Raw genomic sequence first — 18,084 nt, 5'->3', positions numbered from 1 at the left:
GGAAAGAGTCTGAGACTATTCAACTGGAGAAGAATCAAGTGACTGGATTAGAATTAAAATTTTGAAGTTATTAGATAGATTAAGAAGTAGATAACATTTGTCAGGAGTAAAGCATATGAAACGATTTCCTAAGAAATAGGCTATATCTGAAATATGGGGGGCAGCACATCACTGGATCTCTGAACATGCCATAGCTAAAGTCTTTTGGGGTGCAGAAGATCCAAGTGCAGCTAAGGAATAGAGGGGGCTAGTGAGGGAAAAAGGAAAAACAAGAAATGCTGCCATGACATGAAGACTTTTGAGCAAATATCTAGATAGACAACCTTTATACTCTAAGAGTTCAGCAAACAAAGAAAGAAAGAAGTGAAAAACTAAGTTCATTAGTTTTATTAAAAAAAAACAACCTACCTTTGGGATATACTTTTTCTATTTATCAGTATATTATATTTCATGAAATATATTCTGTGTCTTAAAAATTCGAAGAACTAACAGGAACAAAAGATAAAACCGTTACTGAGGCCAATCTAGACTTTCAAGGCTTGAAAATATTCAACTTGCTCTATGTAAACTCCAACTTGAAACAATGGTTTGTGCTCATCCAAGGCACAAGGAAGACCAACTGTGCTAGGTCGTGAGAATGAAAAGATGAACAAGCACAATACTGGCCAAATAAGAATTCAGTCTCGGGGAGAAAAGCACTCAACCAGTCATTACAATGAGAGGCGCTGGAACAGCTCAAAAACACTGGTCTTAGGGGAGCTCTGAGAGGGACTGGGGACGGGTAGGCTGGTGTGGGAGCTGGGACAGGAAAGGATCTGAAGGAAGTCTTCCTCTCTTAGAGGTGCTGTGCACGCAGAATCGATGCTTAACTAGCTTCGTGATCAGTAACAGTTTTAAGTTACCTCTTCAATGGCTTTTTGTCTTTTGTCTTCCACATCTTTATCTATTCTATACAGAGATAAAGAAGAAAAATAACCATGCCATTACTTCAGCAGATTGAACATTTAAAATAATAACCTTTCAAAGAAATCGTTTCTTTCCCCGTTGGAAACTGGCAAATGTTAAGCTCATTTTAAAAGAAAAATTGGGACCTTATCACATTTCGTAAATGACAGTATTTAGATATTCATTCAGCCTTGTGCTGTTAGGCCTACCTCCCCCCTTTCCATTCACAGTTGGAATGGAATAATATTTTCTTTTAAAAGGCTTACATTGATACAATTTTTAAATTACTCTTAACAATGTAAAGAAAGTAATTTGAATAAACTTTGCCCTTTAATCACCACAAATTAAGAAGTATGTCACTCCAAAGAAATCTAAAAATTGTCCAAATTCTTTTTCTTCAATTATAGCAAGTTTATCATAGTCGTAATTTTAGAATCAACTCTTACTCTGAAATAAAAGGAAAAAAACTATCATCCTTACAGTTCTAAATAAACAGGCAAAATTATTAATTCTGAAATGAAATATCAACAATATAAAATTTGAAATATAAAATATAAAACTTTGTCCAAACAAATTCTTTTTTTCCCACTTTGATACATTATGTAATTATAACACCCCAAATTTATCAGCTGTAAGATTTAATATAAATTGTCAGGTCTCAAGCACAAGGCATATACTTGCCAAGGACTCAGCAGTTAGCCTTGTAGGACCTTTTTTTTTTTTTTTTTTTTTTTTTTTGGCCAAGCCGCAGTGCAGTTTGTGGGATCTTAGTTCCCTGACCAGGGATTGAACCTGGGCCCTCAGCAGTGAAAGCATGGAGTACTAACCACTGGACCACCAGGGAATTCCCAGGGCCCACTTCTTTAATCTGTTCCCAGAAAGAATACTTGCTTACCATCAATAAGTTGGTAAGACACTTTTTTCTCTCCAAATTTTTTCATGTATAACTTGCAGCTTAACAAAGCTTATAATAATGTACGTGTATTAGAAATTAAAATCAAGTGGATCTCTCAAATAAGGGAATTGTGAGAAAATAGACTACAATGATAATCCACATATCTCAGCTTGAACAGCCATTCTGAGATTACCAACTCAGTTCTCGTCATCTTACTATGGGCATAAACAGGTCAAAATGACAGGGCATAACAATAACAGCGTACAGTATTAGTAAGCTCTGATCTAGCAATACCTCATTCAGAAACTTTCTGCTGCTTCATCAGAGGACTTTAACAACCTGAAATATTCAAGTGATGGCTAGAAGCAGTGAAAATCAGTTTGGCCAAATACTGGAGAGCCTGATCATGGAAGGTTCTAAGGAGTCATATAAGGCAGGGTATCCTGACCAGCATGATGCATGCAGGGTCCAGTATTACAGGTATGCCCTGAATGGACCCTTGGTGGCCAAGGCAGAGAGAAGCATTCAGGACTGTTCACCTCCTGTATGGACAGACTCATTTGTTTACACCAGGATGATTTGCAGTTCTCATTTTCATGTGTAACATGGCATGAAAAAGCTGGAAAGCACTGAAATAGGGAACTTGGGTTAGAGAGGAAGAGACACTGGAAGCCTTTGCTTATTTCTAAGAAGGAATCAACACGTTTTAAGAGTATACTCACTATCCTCGGTAGAAGCCATAACCATTCACTGAATTACATGACGAAGTTAAATTAAATCAGGGTATTTCCCCCTCTTCTATGTTACAGGTCTGTCTACTGAAATACACCAAGATTCTTTTCACAAACCGGCTCAAACAATACAGGATTTACTAGTAAGTAAAGAAATGCTGTGTCACAACTTTGTTGACTACAGGACAGGAAGAACCTCCTGTACTGCTTCAGTGCCTCACAGTGTTCAATGCATCTCTCTTGGTGGTCCATGGTTCAATATACTGAAGAGAGGAGACCAAGTATAGCACACAGTTTGTGTGAAACAAAAAATTCGTCTCATTCGTGACACATTTGCTTTCAGATATTCTTTTCACCTTCTCTCTCAAAGGTATTATCTAGTGTTAAGTTAAAATCTTTCATGCTCTATCCCCATTCTAGTCCTTTGCTATAGCACTTTGGATGTGCATTAATTAATTATGAGGGGACGGTCATCAAGCTACCAAGCCAAAAGAGGAAGGGGTAGAAAAGCCAGACAAATATTTGCAAGAGCATCTCAATACGTGTACATCTTTGTGTGATTAAATTCTAGTTAAAGGGAAAAGAATTATTCATTATCTTAGACCGATAACACATGTACCTTAGTACCAAAAATTAAAAGCTGATCATATCAGGATTTGACTATTTCAAATATAAAAAAAAAAAAATCAAACTATAAAACTGACATCAACAAAAGAGTCCCTCAAACTATTACTGACTACTGCTATCTGTAATTTGTAATTACAGATGACTGCAGTTGGTAATCAAAAAGTATGCATGTTCCCCCAAAGAAGTATATGGTCTCACTACATTAGGCATCATTAAGTAACAGGAGTCTAAGACACACTAGTACTTGGAAATCTATATAACACATCAACAAAAGCATTAGTTAGGGCTGCTCTGACTACTAGGCTGATAATGTAAATCAGATCCCCAAGTGTCAAAGCTGGATGATGTCTAGGAAAGCTCTCTCTGTTGATAATGCATACTCTTCCATTCAATGTGTCTTAACTTGGTAAAGGGACTTTCAGCTTCCCTAAATGTAGGTGGTAATAAAATAGCAGTTTACTCTATCCCATACCACCAAAAAGGAAAACAAAACAAAAATTCAATGGCAGAAGTCATAATCATGTACAAAGATACAGATTTCAAAATGACCTTCCTTCTACCAAGTGCTGGGGAAGCAAAGGTGTCCCATAAGTAGCAAAGGGAGGAAATTGTCTCTAAAAGAAAAGGACTCCTACCCAGATCTGGAACTGTTAGCAAGGGGGTCTTGCTGGATGTAGTTCTTTGAGCTCACTCTTTATTTAGATAAGATAAATCTGTATCATAATTTTTCCTCCCTGATTTCTTTACAAATAAAAATATTCAACCTTGGAATTTCCTATCTTTCTTCACTTGAAAGTACGTTATTACACTTAGGTGCGAAAAAGGAAAACTTACCGAGAACGACTTAAGTATAAAGCTTGACGATGAATGTCTTCTGGGTCTATTTCTACAGGATTTATTACGGCTAGTTGATCAATAGACCATCTAAATTCCCCTGGAGTCTTAACAAAAGAAAGCGATCTTATGAGTAAAAGTATACTAAAATAGTTCATCAAAACGCTAACTTCAAATGTCAGCTTCAAAAATTAATGTGAATGGTTATAATATAAAAATATCTTACAGCTCATATTTTAAAATTTGACTTTACTACTAAATTAAATGGCAAATGGTAACCAAATCACACTAAATCAACTGACTTGACTATATCTCTTTAAAATATCCAAGTCTTCCCTCTGGGTGATTGTTTAAATTACATAATAATAGAAAAATCACAGAGTATTAAAGGTATAGAAATTGCACAATTAATACTCATCAGTGATGCAACATGACCAAGTAAAACTAAAAATCTCTTAGAGTTATCAACTCTTTATTTTCACCAAGAATGAACTGAAATTAAACAAAGTCCTAACTACAGAAGTGCCTGCAAAAGCTCATAAAATAGGTGATCCTCAAAATAATTATGAGTGGTAAGCAGTGCTGCTTTTCTATATTCAACTACCCAATAAACCAAAAAACTTATCCAAATCCTAATCTGTAAATTCAGAATATATCTTTGAAAAATCAGGCCTAAAAACCCAAGATGTCATGCATTCTTGCTTTGAGGATTAAGTTGCAGTCATTCTGTTAGTTTTATTAAGACTAACTAATACTATTCAATTTAAAATCATGAAGTCAGATAATGACTCAATATAAAGTGTATCACTGTAAAACTTTCCTCTAGTGCATAACTAGCTTCATGCTGATATGAATGTGTAGCTAGCATCAACAGCCACCCTGTTTACAGTTTCCTAGATAATTTACTAAGTTAAAAGATGAGACTTCAAAAGAACTTCTCCACTGTATCCAATAACAGTAAAAATAAGCTAAAGAGATGAAGCCTTCCCTAATCTCCTAAAGAGCACATTCTTTTCCATATCATCCTTGTGTTATAGCACATAACATATTCTCTTGAAGTTGCCAGTTTAGTTGTGTCTATCCCATTAGAGGTTGACTTCTTTTTAAACAATCTGCAAGCTAAGAATGAACGGGTGACAAAAATCCAAAAGAATATTAATAATTTATGACATGTGAAAATTAAATGAAATTCAAATTTCACTGTCCATAAATAAAGTTTTATTGGAACACTGTCACATTTATTGTTTATATACTACCAACGGCCGCTTCTACAATACAAGGCAGAGGTGACTAGTTGTAACAGCAACCAGATGAGTTGCAAAGCCTGAAATATTTACTATCTGGCCCTTGGCAGAAAAAGTTTGCTGACCCCTGGATGAGAGTATAAGCTCTTTGAGAATTTGTGTTTTATGACCCTGACTTGTTCAAGGTGTAACCTCTATAGCTAAGAACTGTACCTGACAAATAGCACTCAAATAATGTTTGTTGAATACCAGAAAATAATTAGATGACATAGTTTCTTCTTTATCACGGATTAGTACACATATCATCAACCATAGTAACTAGCACCACTCACAGCTGTAGGAAGCTAACATGCTATCTATTGAATAAAATAAAAAGAAATGCCAAATAATAAAAAAAAATCCGGCTAAGTTATTTTTAGCCCAACCACTACATTATAATGGACATCACAATTAAAAAGAACATTCCAGATATGTATGTTCCATGATAAATTTCCCACTTGCCTTGTAAAGAAAGATAATTACATTTAAAGTTGTTTGGAAACACTAGTCAAGAATAACTTACTGGTAATTCTGTCGATTTAAAAACAGAAGGACTGGAGACAGTTTGTTCGTGGAGATTGGAGTAATCACCAGGACTTTCAAAAGGATTTAAAACAGGAATTCTTCCTGGAGTTTCAGGTGTTATTTGCATTTTTGATTCTCTGACATCTCCCATAGCACAGAGAGAAAACTAAAAAGAAATCAGAAGAATGTATAATAAAAGTACAAAGTTCCATAGACATTCATTCTGACAACTAAAACGTATTCAACAAACAAACATTTCACAAAAAGAATTAACTCAAAACCTAAGGCTCCTGGGCTTTTTTTTATAAGCTTACACAAATGTGATCCTCTAAACAACCTTGAAAGCTAGAGAGGTAAAGTATTAGTGATACAATTTTGCAGGGAATTAACAAGTTCAGAAAAGTTAAGTGGCTTGTAAACAGCAGTCAACCAAAGGTAAATAAGTTCAGGTCCGCCTTCAAGACAACTAAATGTTCCAATAGGCACAAAACCTTTTTCCACTAAAGAATTTATACCTACAGTTTTTTTTGTGGTACGCGGGCCTCTCACTGTTGTGGCCTCTCCCGTTGTGGAGCACAGGCTCCGGACGCCCAGGCTCAGCGGCCATGGCTCACGGGCCCGCGGCATGTGGGATCTTCCCGGACTGGGGCACAAACCCGTGTCTCCTGCATCGGCAGGCGGACTCTCAACCACTGCGCCACCAGGGAAGCCCTATACCTACAGTTTTTAATTCATTATCTCAAGTCTCTACACACTTTGAACATAATTCGGATAGCCCAGCAATTCCCTAACAAACTGCAGTTACTAAACAATTATGAATAGCGAGCAAACAAGAGACCAGGAAGTCTCTGGTCTCTCTGTGCACGGGTGCCTTTCTTGCACATTAGCCCCTGTCAGCAAAGAACGACTGATTAGGGCTAGGAAATTAACCGCTTTGGGTTGCCTCTTCTCAAACACCCTTGGCGAAAGGCTAAGACCCCCGCGATAGAAGGCGAGACTGCATTATTTCCCGTCAAGGGGGGCTACAACTAGAGAAAAAGAACCCACTCCTTGGAAGGCTGACGTTGCAGCTGGCCTCCTCAGGTGAAGAACAGAAGACGACACTCACGCCGGTGTCATCCCCAACCTTACTCGATCACTCTTCCTTGGCGCCCCCTCTTCCGCACCTACTCCCCGGCAGCTTCCACTCATCCCGAGGCGAGCGTGCAGGGCGGTCCGGAGCCGGGCTACGTGAGCTCTCCAATTCGAGACAGGAGGAAAGGCCAGGAACTACAAAGAACATACCTAGTGGTGTGTACAAATAGGAAGCCCCCCAAAGCGACTCCAGGGCGCTTCCGAGGTGCCAGTCCAGCTCCCACGACAGGCACAGACTCTTTAACTCCCCGCTTCCGCGCTTAGGCCAACCAGAGCACGGGCCTTGCGCGCGACTGGCCAATCGCATCTCACCGCTGTCCGCGAACCAGCCAATCGCATCGAGGCCGCGTAGTAAATTCGAATGACAACTCCTCGCTTCGCATTCTTCCCGGAGTAACCAAGCTCCAAATTCAAATCAACGCAGCCTCACGCTGGCGAGGAGAGCCAGGGGCGGAGCCTACCCGGCGTGAGCTGGGGACGCGCAGTGTGATTGCCCAGGAGAAAGGAAGTCGCTCTACTTCCGGGTCAGGCCCTTCGCTCGCCCCCCCCCCCACCCCCGGGCCTCCGTCATGGCGAGTAGCAGTGGCGCTGGGGCGGCGGCGGCGAATCTGAATGCGGTGAGGGAGACCATGGACGGTGAGTACCCGTGTCGCCCCCTTTACCTTGTCTCGGTTCCCCAGAGCCCAGGCCCTCGGGCGGGGGTGGGCCCACAAGGACTTCTGATCCACCTCTTGCCTAGATCGGCATCTTTGGAGATCCTCCCAAGGGACCCGCCAGGGCTGCAGGACTGATGGCCCCATCCTTTGAGAGTCGTCTCTTCGCTCCTGTGTAGTTTGTCGCGAGTATGTCGTTGCGGACCCACGTCAGCCCCGCGAGCGCCCCGCCCCTCCCGCGGCAAACCCAGTGCGCCGCGCACATCCCGCGCCTTCTCCCGGCTGTACGCCCACCTCCCCGCGTCCTTCCTCCAGCGCGCTCATTCCACGCCACCCTCCCGCGCAGGGTCCCCGCGTCCCCCCTTTGGTATCGGCCTCGCGCTCCCCGTCACCCCGCGCCGCAGCCAGTGCCCTGGGCGCCTCGAAAGCGCCCCAGACTGCAGTCCCTTTGCGGACAGTGGCCTCGAGTGTTTGGTCACCGCCACGGCCTTTGTCTCTTGCACTTAAGCAGACGCGTTTTAAATACCCGGTGGAGGAGCAAGTTGTCCCTTCATCAAAATTTCCCAGTTTCGTCTTGGAGCAGGTGATGCCGGTGTCCGGGGGGCTGTGGGCGTATTTATCCGTTTCGGAGCTTGGAGCACGCGGGTAAAGCGTACCCGCAAGTAGTAGGGGAAAAAAAAGCGTCTTGGAGTTACTCTCTTTCTTTCTCCTCTCTTATGCCGGCCCTGCCACTTTATACGCCTGGTGGTGGGCTTGGACAAGCTACTTAACGTCTTTGAGCCCGCTTCTTTTTATTCTGTAAAACACGTTTACTACCTCCCAGGGTTGTAAATATTTAAATAAGATAACTAGGTAAAAACATCTCGAAGGTGACCATTGAAAGATACTTCTTGTGTTATTTTTGTGTATAAGACGTCATCCCACTTGCAGACGCTTTCGTTGTCCCCATTTTATTTGCATCCACCTATATATGAGTGTTTGATAGATGGTAAACATTGGTGTTTGCACTTTCCAGGGGATACCCACATCGGCCTCTATCTCTGTCAAAACATGGAATTCTCACTAAGCAGTGTCAGCCTTCATGTCGTGTCTTTGTCTCCACCGTAGGCTCCACTTCCTTTTAGAGCCCCTCCTGATGGACTTGAATTAATTTATTTTTGGCTGTGTCCGGTGTTTGGTTGCAGCGCCCGGGCTTCTCTAGCTGTGGTTCACAGGCTCCAGAGCGCGCAGGCTCAGTAGTTGCCCTGCAGCATGTGGGATGTTAGTTCCCCAACCCGGGATCAAACCTGCGTTCCCTGCGTTGCAAGACGGATTCTTAACCACTGGACCACCAGGGAAGTCCCCTTATGGGGACTTCTGATAAAGCTTCTGGCTTTTTCTGCCCTGGAAAAAAGCCTTTTCAAAGAATTATTTTTATTATTGGAGCCTTTGCATCTAATATTTTACTTACCAAGTATCTGCTTTGCCCTTTTTTTGAAAAATAGAATTTTGTTAATACCATATTCAGCCTGTTTTACCATCCTTCTAGATGTATCACAGCTTATTAGTTTTATTTTGTAAGTGGATATATGTACATAGAAACTATATGTGTACAACATTATTGTCTTTTATCTTTGCTTGGAAGCCAGTGTGGTTTCTGAACAGGAAGGAGCATGTATGGCCGGATTTCTAGTCAATTTTCTTATGTTAGCTGTGCATAGGTTCCTTAATTATATGGCCACAGCATACCATTTGAATAGAAAACTCATTTTCTCTCTGGTGGAACTCCTGTTATAGAAATGAGAACTGATCATTTGTATTGGTTACATCATCAAGATTTTCACTGAGAGAACTTTGTGTAAAATGAAGATTATAGAGAGTGTAAGAACATGAAAAAGTGAAGAAAGACCAGGTTGTTTTTTTTTTAAACCAACACTGACGGAGAGAATGTGAGTTAAAGAACACTGCTCCTCTACATGCAGTTTGCCCATAAACCAGAAGGTAAAAAAGTGGCAGTGGCTCACATCTGTTAAATGTGGCAGTTAGATCCTGTTGTGTCCATTGGAACTCCAGACTTACAGAAAATCACTGCTATCATGCCATAATTGGGTCCAAAACAATCATTCACATAAAAATGTGAAGTTTAATTATTGCAAAGTTAATGAAAATATTTTCCATGCTGCCTGTAACGATTGAGGCACAGTGGGAAACATAGTGCACATGCTATTAATAATTGACCATACACTGAACTGAAAAAGTCCTAAATGCAGCCATTTCATAAACCCACCTTCCTCCACTCTCGTTCTCAGACATAGAACTTTAAATTGCCCAAGGGACTGGGCTGACCTACTCAAAAACCATTATTATTTGAAATTCTGTTAATGTGGGGTTTCCCTGTATTCAAATCTATCTGTGAGAGCCAGTCTGAAGTGTTCAGAACCTTTTGGGTCTGACTCTGCCCTCGTTCAAGGTGTAGTATATTTCTCCTCATCCTCTTCTACCTGCCTCCCATCAGTATCAGAGCCAGCTGTGATTTAATATTTTAACTGATGTCAGATGATTTGCAGGGGTTGTAGAATTCAGCTATGAATATTTGTAATTTTATTGTGAAATGAAAGGATTTTGATAAAGGTACTTTAGACGGGAGAGCGATGGACTTTATTTATCTGCACAGATTACTCTGAAAGGAAGCTGATTGATCCTGGCCCTGATTTAGTATACGGTCTATTGCATAAGGGCCTCCACTCTCTCTTAGATCCTCAACATTCTCTTCCTGCATTTCCTTTTTAAAATATCAGGCTCTTTCAATTACCTTTCTCCCTCCTCCAATGTACTTAATTGCCCCTTTTGCTTTTCAACGTTTTGAAATTTTAGATACTCTTTGTTGATAGCTTCATACTTTAATTCTTATTTTCTTAAAGTTCTAGAGTTTTCCTTATGCCTCTAATTTTTTACTACTAGTAATTACGTTTTTTGGCAACTGTGATTCGGATGTACCTCTTCCCTGCTAGAGGCTTCGATGTAATACAATTGTTCCTCAGTATTTGCAGGGGAATTTGTTCCAGGACCCCACCCACCCACCTAATACCATAGTCTGTGGATGCTCAAGTCCATCATATAAAATGGCAGAATATTTGCATATAACCTCCGTACATCCTCTTGTATACTTTAAATCCTCTCTCAGTTATTTATAATTCCTAATAAATGTGAATGCTATGAAAACAGTTGCCTGCACATTCATGGCAAATTCAAGGTTTGCTTTTGGGAACTTTCTGGAATATTTTTCCCCAAATATTTTCAATCCACAGTTGCTTGAATGCAGTGTGGAACCCATGGATACGGAAGGCCATCTGTTCTACTTTATGTATCAGATAGTAAACTAGCAAAAGGAGTGAAGAGAGTCCACGGTGTACAGGGCAGTGTCAGTGAAGCAAACGTATAGCCCATGCTTCCATCATCAATCCCGTTGCTCATGTGAGACCTCCCCTTCCTCCGCCTCTTCACTAATCTTTTTCAATTCTTCACTCATCTTAGATTTGACCACTTGTCTTAAACTCTCCCGTCCATGCCACCCACCAGTCTTTTCTCCATAATTGCAATAACTTAGCTGGACTCCCTCTCCACACATGTTCTACCCCCTTCCAGGATCCAGTCTATGTTTTGCAGCCAAAATCTTTAAAAATTGAAAACCTGATCTTGTCACACTCCTGTTTTATATTTTCTAATAGCCTCCCAAAGTTCTCAAACCTTTAATAGGGCCTTAGTGGATTTTCATGTCTGCCTCATCTCGTATTTTACACGTATTCAGCCCCCTTAATTACACAGCCTTCACATGAGCCTTTCAATCTGTGAATTTACCAAGGTCTCCCCAGCGTAAGACCTCGTGCACAGTCTGTTTTCTTGGCTCCCAGTCTTTGCCCTTCCTCCTGCTTCTGCATTAGTCAGGTTGATTTCTAGTCATCCTTGAAGTCTAAGCTTAATTGTCACTTCTTCAGACAAGTCTTTCCTAAGTTGTGTCCTTCACAGCTAAGTAAGATGCCTTGTAATTTGTTTTGGAAGTATGCTATCCTTTCCCGTCATTTTACGTATCATAACTGGAATCAGTTGTTGTTTTAACATATGTCTCTTTTAGACTGTACTGTCCCTGAGGACTGGGACCATATCTGTCTTGTCCACAACTACATTTCCAGCAGTAGCATAGTAGGCACAAAATACATACAGGTACCAATTATACAGTAGACACTACAGAAATATTTATTGACTGATGGCAGACAGTATGTGAAGTTAGGACGCAATGATCAAAGTGACTTTTAAAAGAAAACTTAACGGAAGAAATACTAGTACTGAGATGGCCCTGAAAGACAACGTGGAGTTGTATGCAGGGAAGAGAAAAGCATGAACAAAGGCATGAAGTCAGGAATAATAAAAATATAAAGTATAAAATATTTATAAAAATATAAATAAAACTATAGCATTTATAGATGAGGGTCTACCATGAGGAGAAAACTGGAGAGAGAGGAGAATTTGAGAGAGAACTGGAGAGATGATGACACAGTTGGAATAGGGTCAGAATGTGGGTTGTAGTTGTCTGTTGCCCTGTAACAAACCACCCCAAACTTGGGGGCCTAAAACCACAACAGTTACTTTTCTCTCACAGTCCTGGGTGTTGCCCAAGCTCATCTAGATCAGGGGTCCCCAACCCCCGGGCCATGGACCACTCCCCATCGCGGCCTGTTAGGAACTGGGCCGCACAGCAGGAGGGGAGCTGCGGGGCGAGCAAGTGAAGCTCCACCTGCCACTCCCCATCGCTCACTTTAACGCCTGACCATCCCCCCACCCCCAGTGGAAAAATCATCTTCCACAAAACCGGCCCCTGGTGCCAAAAAGGTTAGGTTGGGGACCGCTGCTCTAGGTAGTTGTCCCCGAGAGTGTCTTGTGCATTGCCATCAGACAGTGCTGAGTCTGGAGTCATCTCAGAGCTTATTCACATACCTGCTGGTTGATGCTCGTGTTAGCTGGGCCCTCAGCAGGGGTTGCTGTCTGGAACATGTGGGTTTCTTCACACTTGGAGGCTGATTCCAAGGAGGAGTGTCTCAAGAGAGAGCCTGGAGAGAGCTCTGTTGCCTTTTTAACCCAGCCTCCAAAGTCGTGCAGTGCCACTGTAGGGAATGCCGTCTTCCATGAGCCCTGAGCTCTGTTTGCCGAGAATTCAAGGCCCTGAATGCTCTTTCCTCCTGCTGTTTCTCTGGTTGTGTTGACAGTGAGTAGCAATGAGGGATGAAGTAACATCTACCTCCAGATAAAAAGCAGACTTGCTGTGGGCTTATTGTAAAAGTTGGGATTCCCCAAGCTCAGTGTTCTTCAGCTGTGAATGTGGTCTGTCAATAATAATGTATTCCCTCACAAGGTCAGGAGAAAAGCTGCCTGGTCATTTCAGTGTTTGATGAAAAGTTATCAATAAAACTCAAATTTTTTTTTTCTGATTTTAAAGTCTTACCCAAAGAAGACTGTACATTTTTAACATGGTAAAGTATAGCTGCACGAAACCAGCACCATCTTTAACATTAATGTTACGTGCATTTTAAATAAAATTGAAAATACCAGCTTTCAGTACCTTTTTAAAATATTGATATGAAAGATTTGCGAATAGCACAGGATAGGGGAAAAAGACATCAAAAAGGACATGAGGGCTTCCCTGGTGGCGCAGTGGTTGAGAGTCTGCCTGCCGATGCAGGGGACACGGGTTCGTGCCCCGGTCCGGGAAGATCCCACATGCCACGGAGCGTCTGGGCCCGTGAGCCATAGCCACTGAGCCTGCGCGTCCGGAGCCTGTGCTCCGCAATGGGAGAGGCCACAACAGTGAAAGGCCCATGTACTGTAAAAAACCAAGTAAACAAACAAACAGAAAAGGACATGAAACTGTTATTTGTAGGTCAGATGATTATCTGAGTAGCAAACAAAAGAGAATCAACAGAAAAACTGTTAGAAGCTTCAGTAGATTTGTTAAGGTGGCTGGCTACAAAATAAAAATAAGTAATGTCCTAGAGTATTGGCACTAACCACTCAGAATATGCATGAGTGAGGTGGAAATCCATTTATGAAAACAATCCAAACAAAAAATTAAAGAAATTGATCATTCACTATCAAAATCAATGATGATTGAGCACTTGCTGCAACTTTCTGCTCCAAGCATATAAAAATGACAGGAAATAACATTGATATACAATGGTTTTGAACCATGTTCAAAAACGAGAAAAGGAAGTCTCCATTGATTAGAAAGAGAGAGGTTCCCCCCAAAGAACGGAGCAGATGGGAACCATAGCAGGGGGTTGGGAATGAAACTGGGGGAAGGATGCCGCCCTGCCTGAGTGAAGCCGGGGGCCCAAATTGTGCCATCTGCCAGGCCAGGGATTGAGAAGCATCATCCATGTATTTTGTGGGTCTGGAGTCAGGATGCTTCCAGAGGGCTGAAGCCAGTGTGAGACCACCCATCCAAGAACATCCAAGGATGTCCAAGAAAAACCTCCTGTGGAAGGTGAGCTTTTCACCAAAAGTCACAGAGCACCTAAGGTAGATGAAAAACAAAAATAAACAACTAACGTGAAAATGAAAAAAACGGGAAAGAGAGAGAAAGTAGTAGTAACAACTGACCCTTTTATTGAGCACTGTCATATGCCAAACACCATTCTAAGTGCGTCCTTCAATCCTCACAACCGTCCTATAAAGTAAGTACTATTGTTATTCCCATTTTCTAGAATAATGAAAGAAAGGCATAGAGCAGTTACCTTGCCTAGTAAGTAATGAAAGTGGAAAATGAACCCAGGTCGTCTGCTTCTGGAGAGCACACTCTTAACCGCTCTCTTTTGCTGCTTGTTTATATGTGAAGCAGAAAACAAATCTCAAAAATGGCTAAAGATAAAAACATATAGCCTCCAGTAGGTAAAGGCAGAAACAACAGCCACAAAATAAGGAGTGATTATAAATAAGTGTTTAGCTGTGAAACCAGAACATGTGATTATGGGGGGAAATTAGAAATCTTAAAATAGAGTTATTGAAATAAATTCAGCAGGTAACATTAATAACAGCCTGAATACAACTGAAAAGCAAAGTATGCTGGAATATCAAAACTGAAGAAATGAAAACGGAAAGGGCTGTCAGCTTCCAGCCGAGATAGAGTAACAGGGACTGGATTTACCTTCCTACCTGAAACAACCAACAGAATCCAGGCAAAACATGCAGAACAATGGTTTTCAAGACACTGGACATCAGGCAAGGAAGGACAGTGATTCCTGAGAGGCAGGAAACAAACGAAGTGAGCCAGATATCTTCCCCAGCTTCCTACCTTCAGAGTTTTCAGGCCACAGTGCAGTGGGGGGATGGGAGTAACTCAGGCAGAACCCAGGGGGCACCCTGAGTTGAGCAGCAGCTTAGGGTCCAGGGAGACCAAGGCAGGTAGAGTTTTCAGGACAGAGTACCTGAGAGGAAAGAGCCTGCGCCCAGAGAGAATTCTGTAGATCCGCAGAGGGGTCTCCCTTAAGTATTCAGCATAGCATTGATCACATGTGCAAGGAAAGTACCCAGAAAGCTGTGGAAAGAGCCATTTGAAAGGATTAAAGGGAACAGTACATTATGCTCACACAGAACTGGGAATAGAGCCTGTGTCTACCAGCCAGAGTGGAAAACTTCATAATTCACAAGACATTGTGTGGTATTAATTAGCCCTATGCTAAATGGGACTCTGGTCCTGACTAATGAATCTTAGAAGATCCCAAAGGATCAAACTGTTTATAACCATATCTCATTACAAAGCTTGAGAATACGTATAGAAATACAGAAATATCCAGCACCCACAAAGGTAAAATTCACAATGTCCGGCATCCAATCAAAAATTATTAGGTGTGCAGAACAGAAGAATATGACCCATGATGAGGAAATTTTAATCTGTTGAAACAGATCCACAGTTGACACAGATGTTAGGATTAGCAGATGAAGACATTAGAACGGTACTCGAGTGTTCAAAAAGTTAAGTAGAGGAATGGAAGATAAAGGTTTTTTAAAAGACTCAAATTGAACTAGAGGTGAAAATGAATGTAAGGTATGAAAAAGTGGGAATGGCCCGTATCATGAACATCATGAATATTGTAAAAGTTTTCAGAAGGGCTTAGACTTAAGTTAATGGATGGCTTAATATTATTAACTTGTTCATTCATCCCAAAATAATGTGTTTTCATACAATTCAAATCAGAATCTAAATGGTATTTTACTGACTGAGCAGTTCCACTTCTAGGAATTTATTCTGATAAAATTAAGTTACTATGTGCAGATACTTATTACAATATTATTTTAATGGGGCAAACATGAGACCCATCTAACAAAATAGCAGAGTGGTTAAGTAATGTATAATGTTTCCATAAAATGGAATGTAACATGACTAATTAAATTACATTGTAAAAGAATACTAAAAAGTGGACAAATGTTCATAATAATCTTGATTATGATATATGAATTTTAGATAGATATTAAATGAGTGGTAGAGTGTAAACCAAGATGTAGAAAGCAGTTTTGTGGAGGGAGGATGTAAATTTATTTTTAAGTTTCTAGAGCTAGGTAAGGGGAAGACAGTATTACATGCCAGTTTCCAAATCTAGGGATGCTATGCTAGTTCTCTGGTATTATGCAGTATTACATGAATTAAAAACAGAAGTATTAATGTGCATGTTTTAAAATGTAATAAGATTTTGTTTTTAAAATTTTCTGTCTTTTTACAGTTCTGCTTGAGATTTCAAGAATTTTGAATACTGGATTAGATATGGAAACTCTGTCTATATGTGTACGGCTCTGTGAGCAAGGAATTAACCCAGAAGCTCTATCATCAGTTATTAAGGAACTTCGCAAGGCTGCTGAAGCATTAAAGGTAGAGATTTGTATATTAACTCTCTAAGTAAAGATGCTTTTGTTTAGAAAATGATTAATGATGAAGTTATCTGCAAGATTCTAAACATGATTAAGCTAGCATCTATCATCATCAGGAGAAATTCTGACGGCCAGGAGCTTTGTAGCCTATGTTCAGATCACAAAATTTGCTGCTATCTGGACCATGTTGCATTTTCTTAGAAGTTTCCAGTTGTGTTTAGAATTCTCCTTGTATTGTGGGTAATAGTGTCTGCCCCCAAAAAGATATGCTTAAGTCCACCACCTGTGACTATGACCTTATTTGGAAACAGTGTATCTGTAGGTATAATCAAATTGAGAAGAAATCATAATGGATTAAAGACCAATGTTCTTATAAAGACAAGGGAAATTTAGACACATATATACAAAGTGCACACCAAGTGAAGACACAGACACAGGGGAGAATGCCAGGTGATAACAGAGGCAGAGATTGGAGTGATGGCATCTACAGGCCAAAGAAGGCCAAGGATTGTTGGCAGCCACCAGAAGCTAAGAGGCAAGGAAGGGTGCTCTGCTAGAGCCTTCAGAGAGAGAATGGCCATGCTGACACCTTGATTTTGGACTTCTGCCTCCAGAACTATGAGAGAATACTTTTCTGTTGTTTTAAGCCACCCAGTTGGTGGTACTTTGTTACGGCAGCCCTAAAAATCTAATACAGATTCACTACTGGGGAGTGGGGTGCTGCTGTAAGAAATAGCTAAAAATGTGGAAGTGGCTTTGGAATTGGGTAATGGATAGAGATTGGCAAGTTTTAAGGTACATGATAGAAAAAGCCTAGATTGCCTTGAAGACACTGTTGGTGACTGTAGGTGTTATAGGTGATTCTGGTGAGAGCTCAGAAAGAAGAGAGAAGAACTTCAGTCATCTCAGAGAATACATGTATCACTATGAACAGAATCTTGCTAGAATATGAACATGAAAGGTTCTTCTGGTGAGGTGTCAGATGGAAATGAGGAACATTAGTTATTGGACACTGGAGGGGAAGGTCATCCTCAGTATAAAGAGCACTTGGCTGAATTATGTTCTGCTGTTGAAAGGAAAACAAAACTTGTAAACAATGACTTGGATGTTTGCTGGGGAAATTTCCAAAGTATGGGAAGTGCAGCCTTATTTCTCCTTGCTGCTTACAGTAAAATGTAGGAGAAATGAGAAATTGAGGAAGGAACTGATAAGCAAAAAGGAACCAGCACTTGCTTTGGGAAGTTCTCAGCTTATCCAGGTAGCATGCTCTGGAAAGAAGGCCAAGAGTGTGGCTGGACAACCTTTTGGTGAAGAGATTAGGTTGTGTGACTCAGATGCAGTCCACCATCTCAGCATGAAACCATGCCAGCTTGGACTGAAAGGAGCCAGTACAGGATGAAATGAAGGAAAGCTGCCAGACTTCTGGGATTGCACGGGCAAGAACTGGCTTCTGGAGCTACCTAGCTGTGAATGTATGCTCATCCTTCAAGAAGAGGGGAGAGCGCTTCCCTGGTGGCGCAGTGGTTGAGAGTCCGCCTGCCGATGCAAGGAACACGGGTTGATGC

The 18,084-nt window shown here is 41.1% G+C and overlaps 2 protein-coding genes across 2 annotated transcripts in view; one reads left to right on the top strand and one right to left on the bottom strand.

The window, feature by feature from the left end:
• LOC103085318 (protein aurora borealis-like) overlaps positions 1–5,991 on the bottom strand; it is a gene marked incomplete at its 3' end in the record, with an annotated part of 11,885 nt that extends 5,894 nt beyond the window's left edge. The window contains exons 1-2 of the mRNA XM_007469231.1: positions 5,839–5,991; positions 4,033–4,139 (exon numbers count right to left, since the gene is read on the bottom strand). Of these exons, the coding sequence (XP_007469293.1) occupies positions 4,033–4,139; positions 5,839–5,991 (260 nt within the window). The remainder of the gene's footprint in view (positions 1–4,032; positions 4,140–5,838) is intronic.
• Positions 5,992–7,543: 1,552 nt separating this feature from the next.
• The window catches only part of MZT1 (mitotic spindle organizing protein 1), a 13,563-nt gene continuing 3,022 nt past the window's right edge, over positions 7,544–18,084 (top strand). Inside the window, exons 1-2 of the mRNA XM_007469230.1 lie at positions 7,544–7,610; positions 16,375–16,520. Of these exons, the coding sequence (XP_007469292.1) occupies positions 7,544–7,610; positions 16,375–16,520 (213 nt within the window). The remainder of the gene's footprint in view (positions 7,611–16,374; positions 16,521–18,084) is intronic.

The sequence above is a fragment of the Lipotes vexillifer genome, unplaced genomic scaffold, assembly GCF_000442215.2.
Source record: "Lipotes vexillifer unplaced genomic scaffold, Lipotes_vexillifer_v1.1 scaffold1887, whole genome shotgun sequence".
Lineage (NCBI taxonomy): Eukaryota > Metazoa > Chordata > Mammalia > Artiodactyla > Lipotidae > Lipotes > Lipotes vexillifer.
This window is presented reverse-complemented; position numbering and strand designations above follow the sequence as displayed.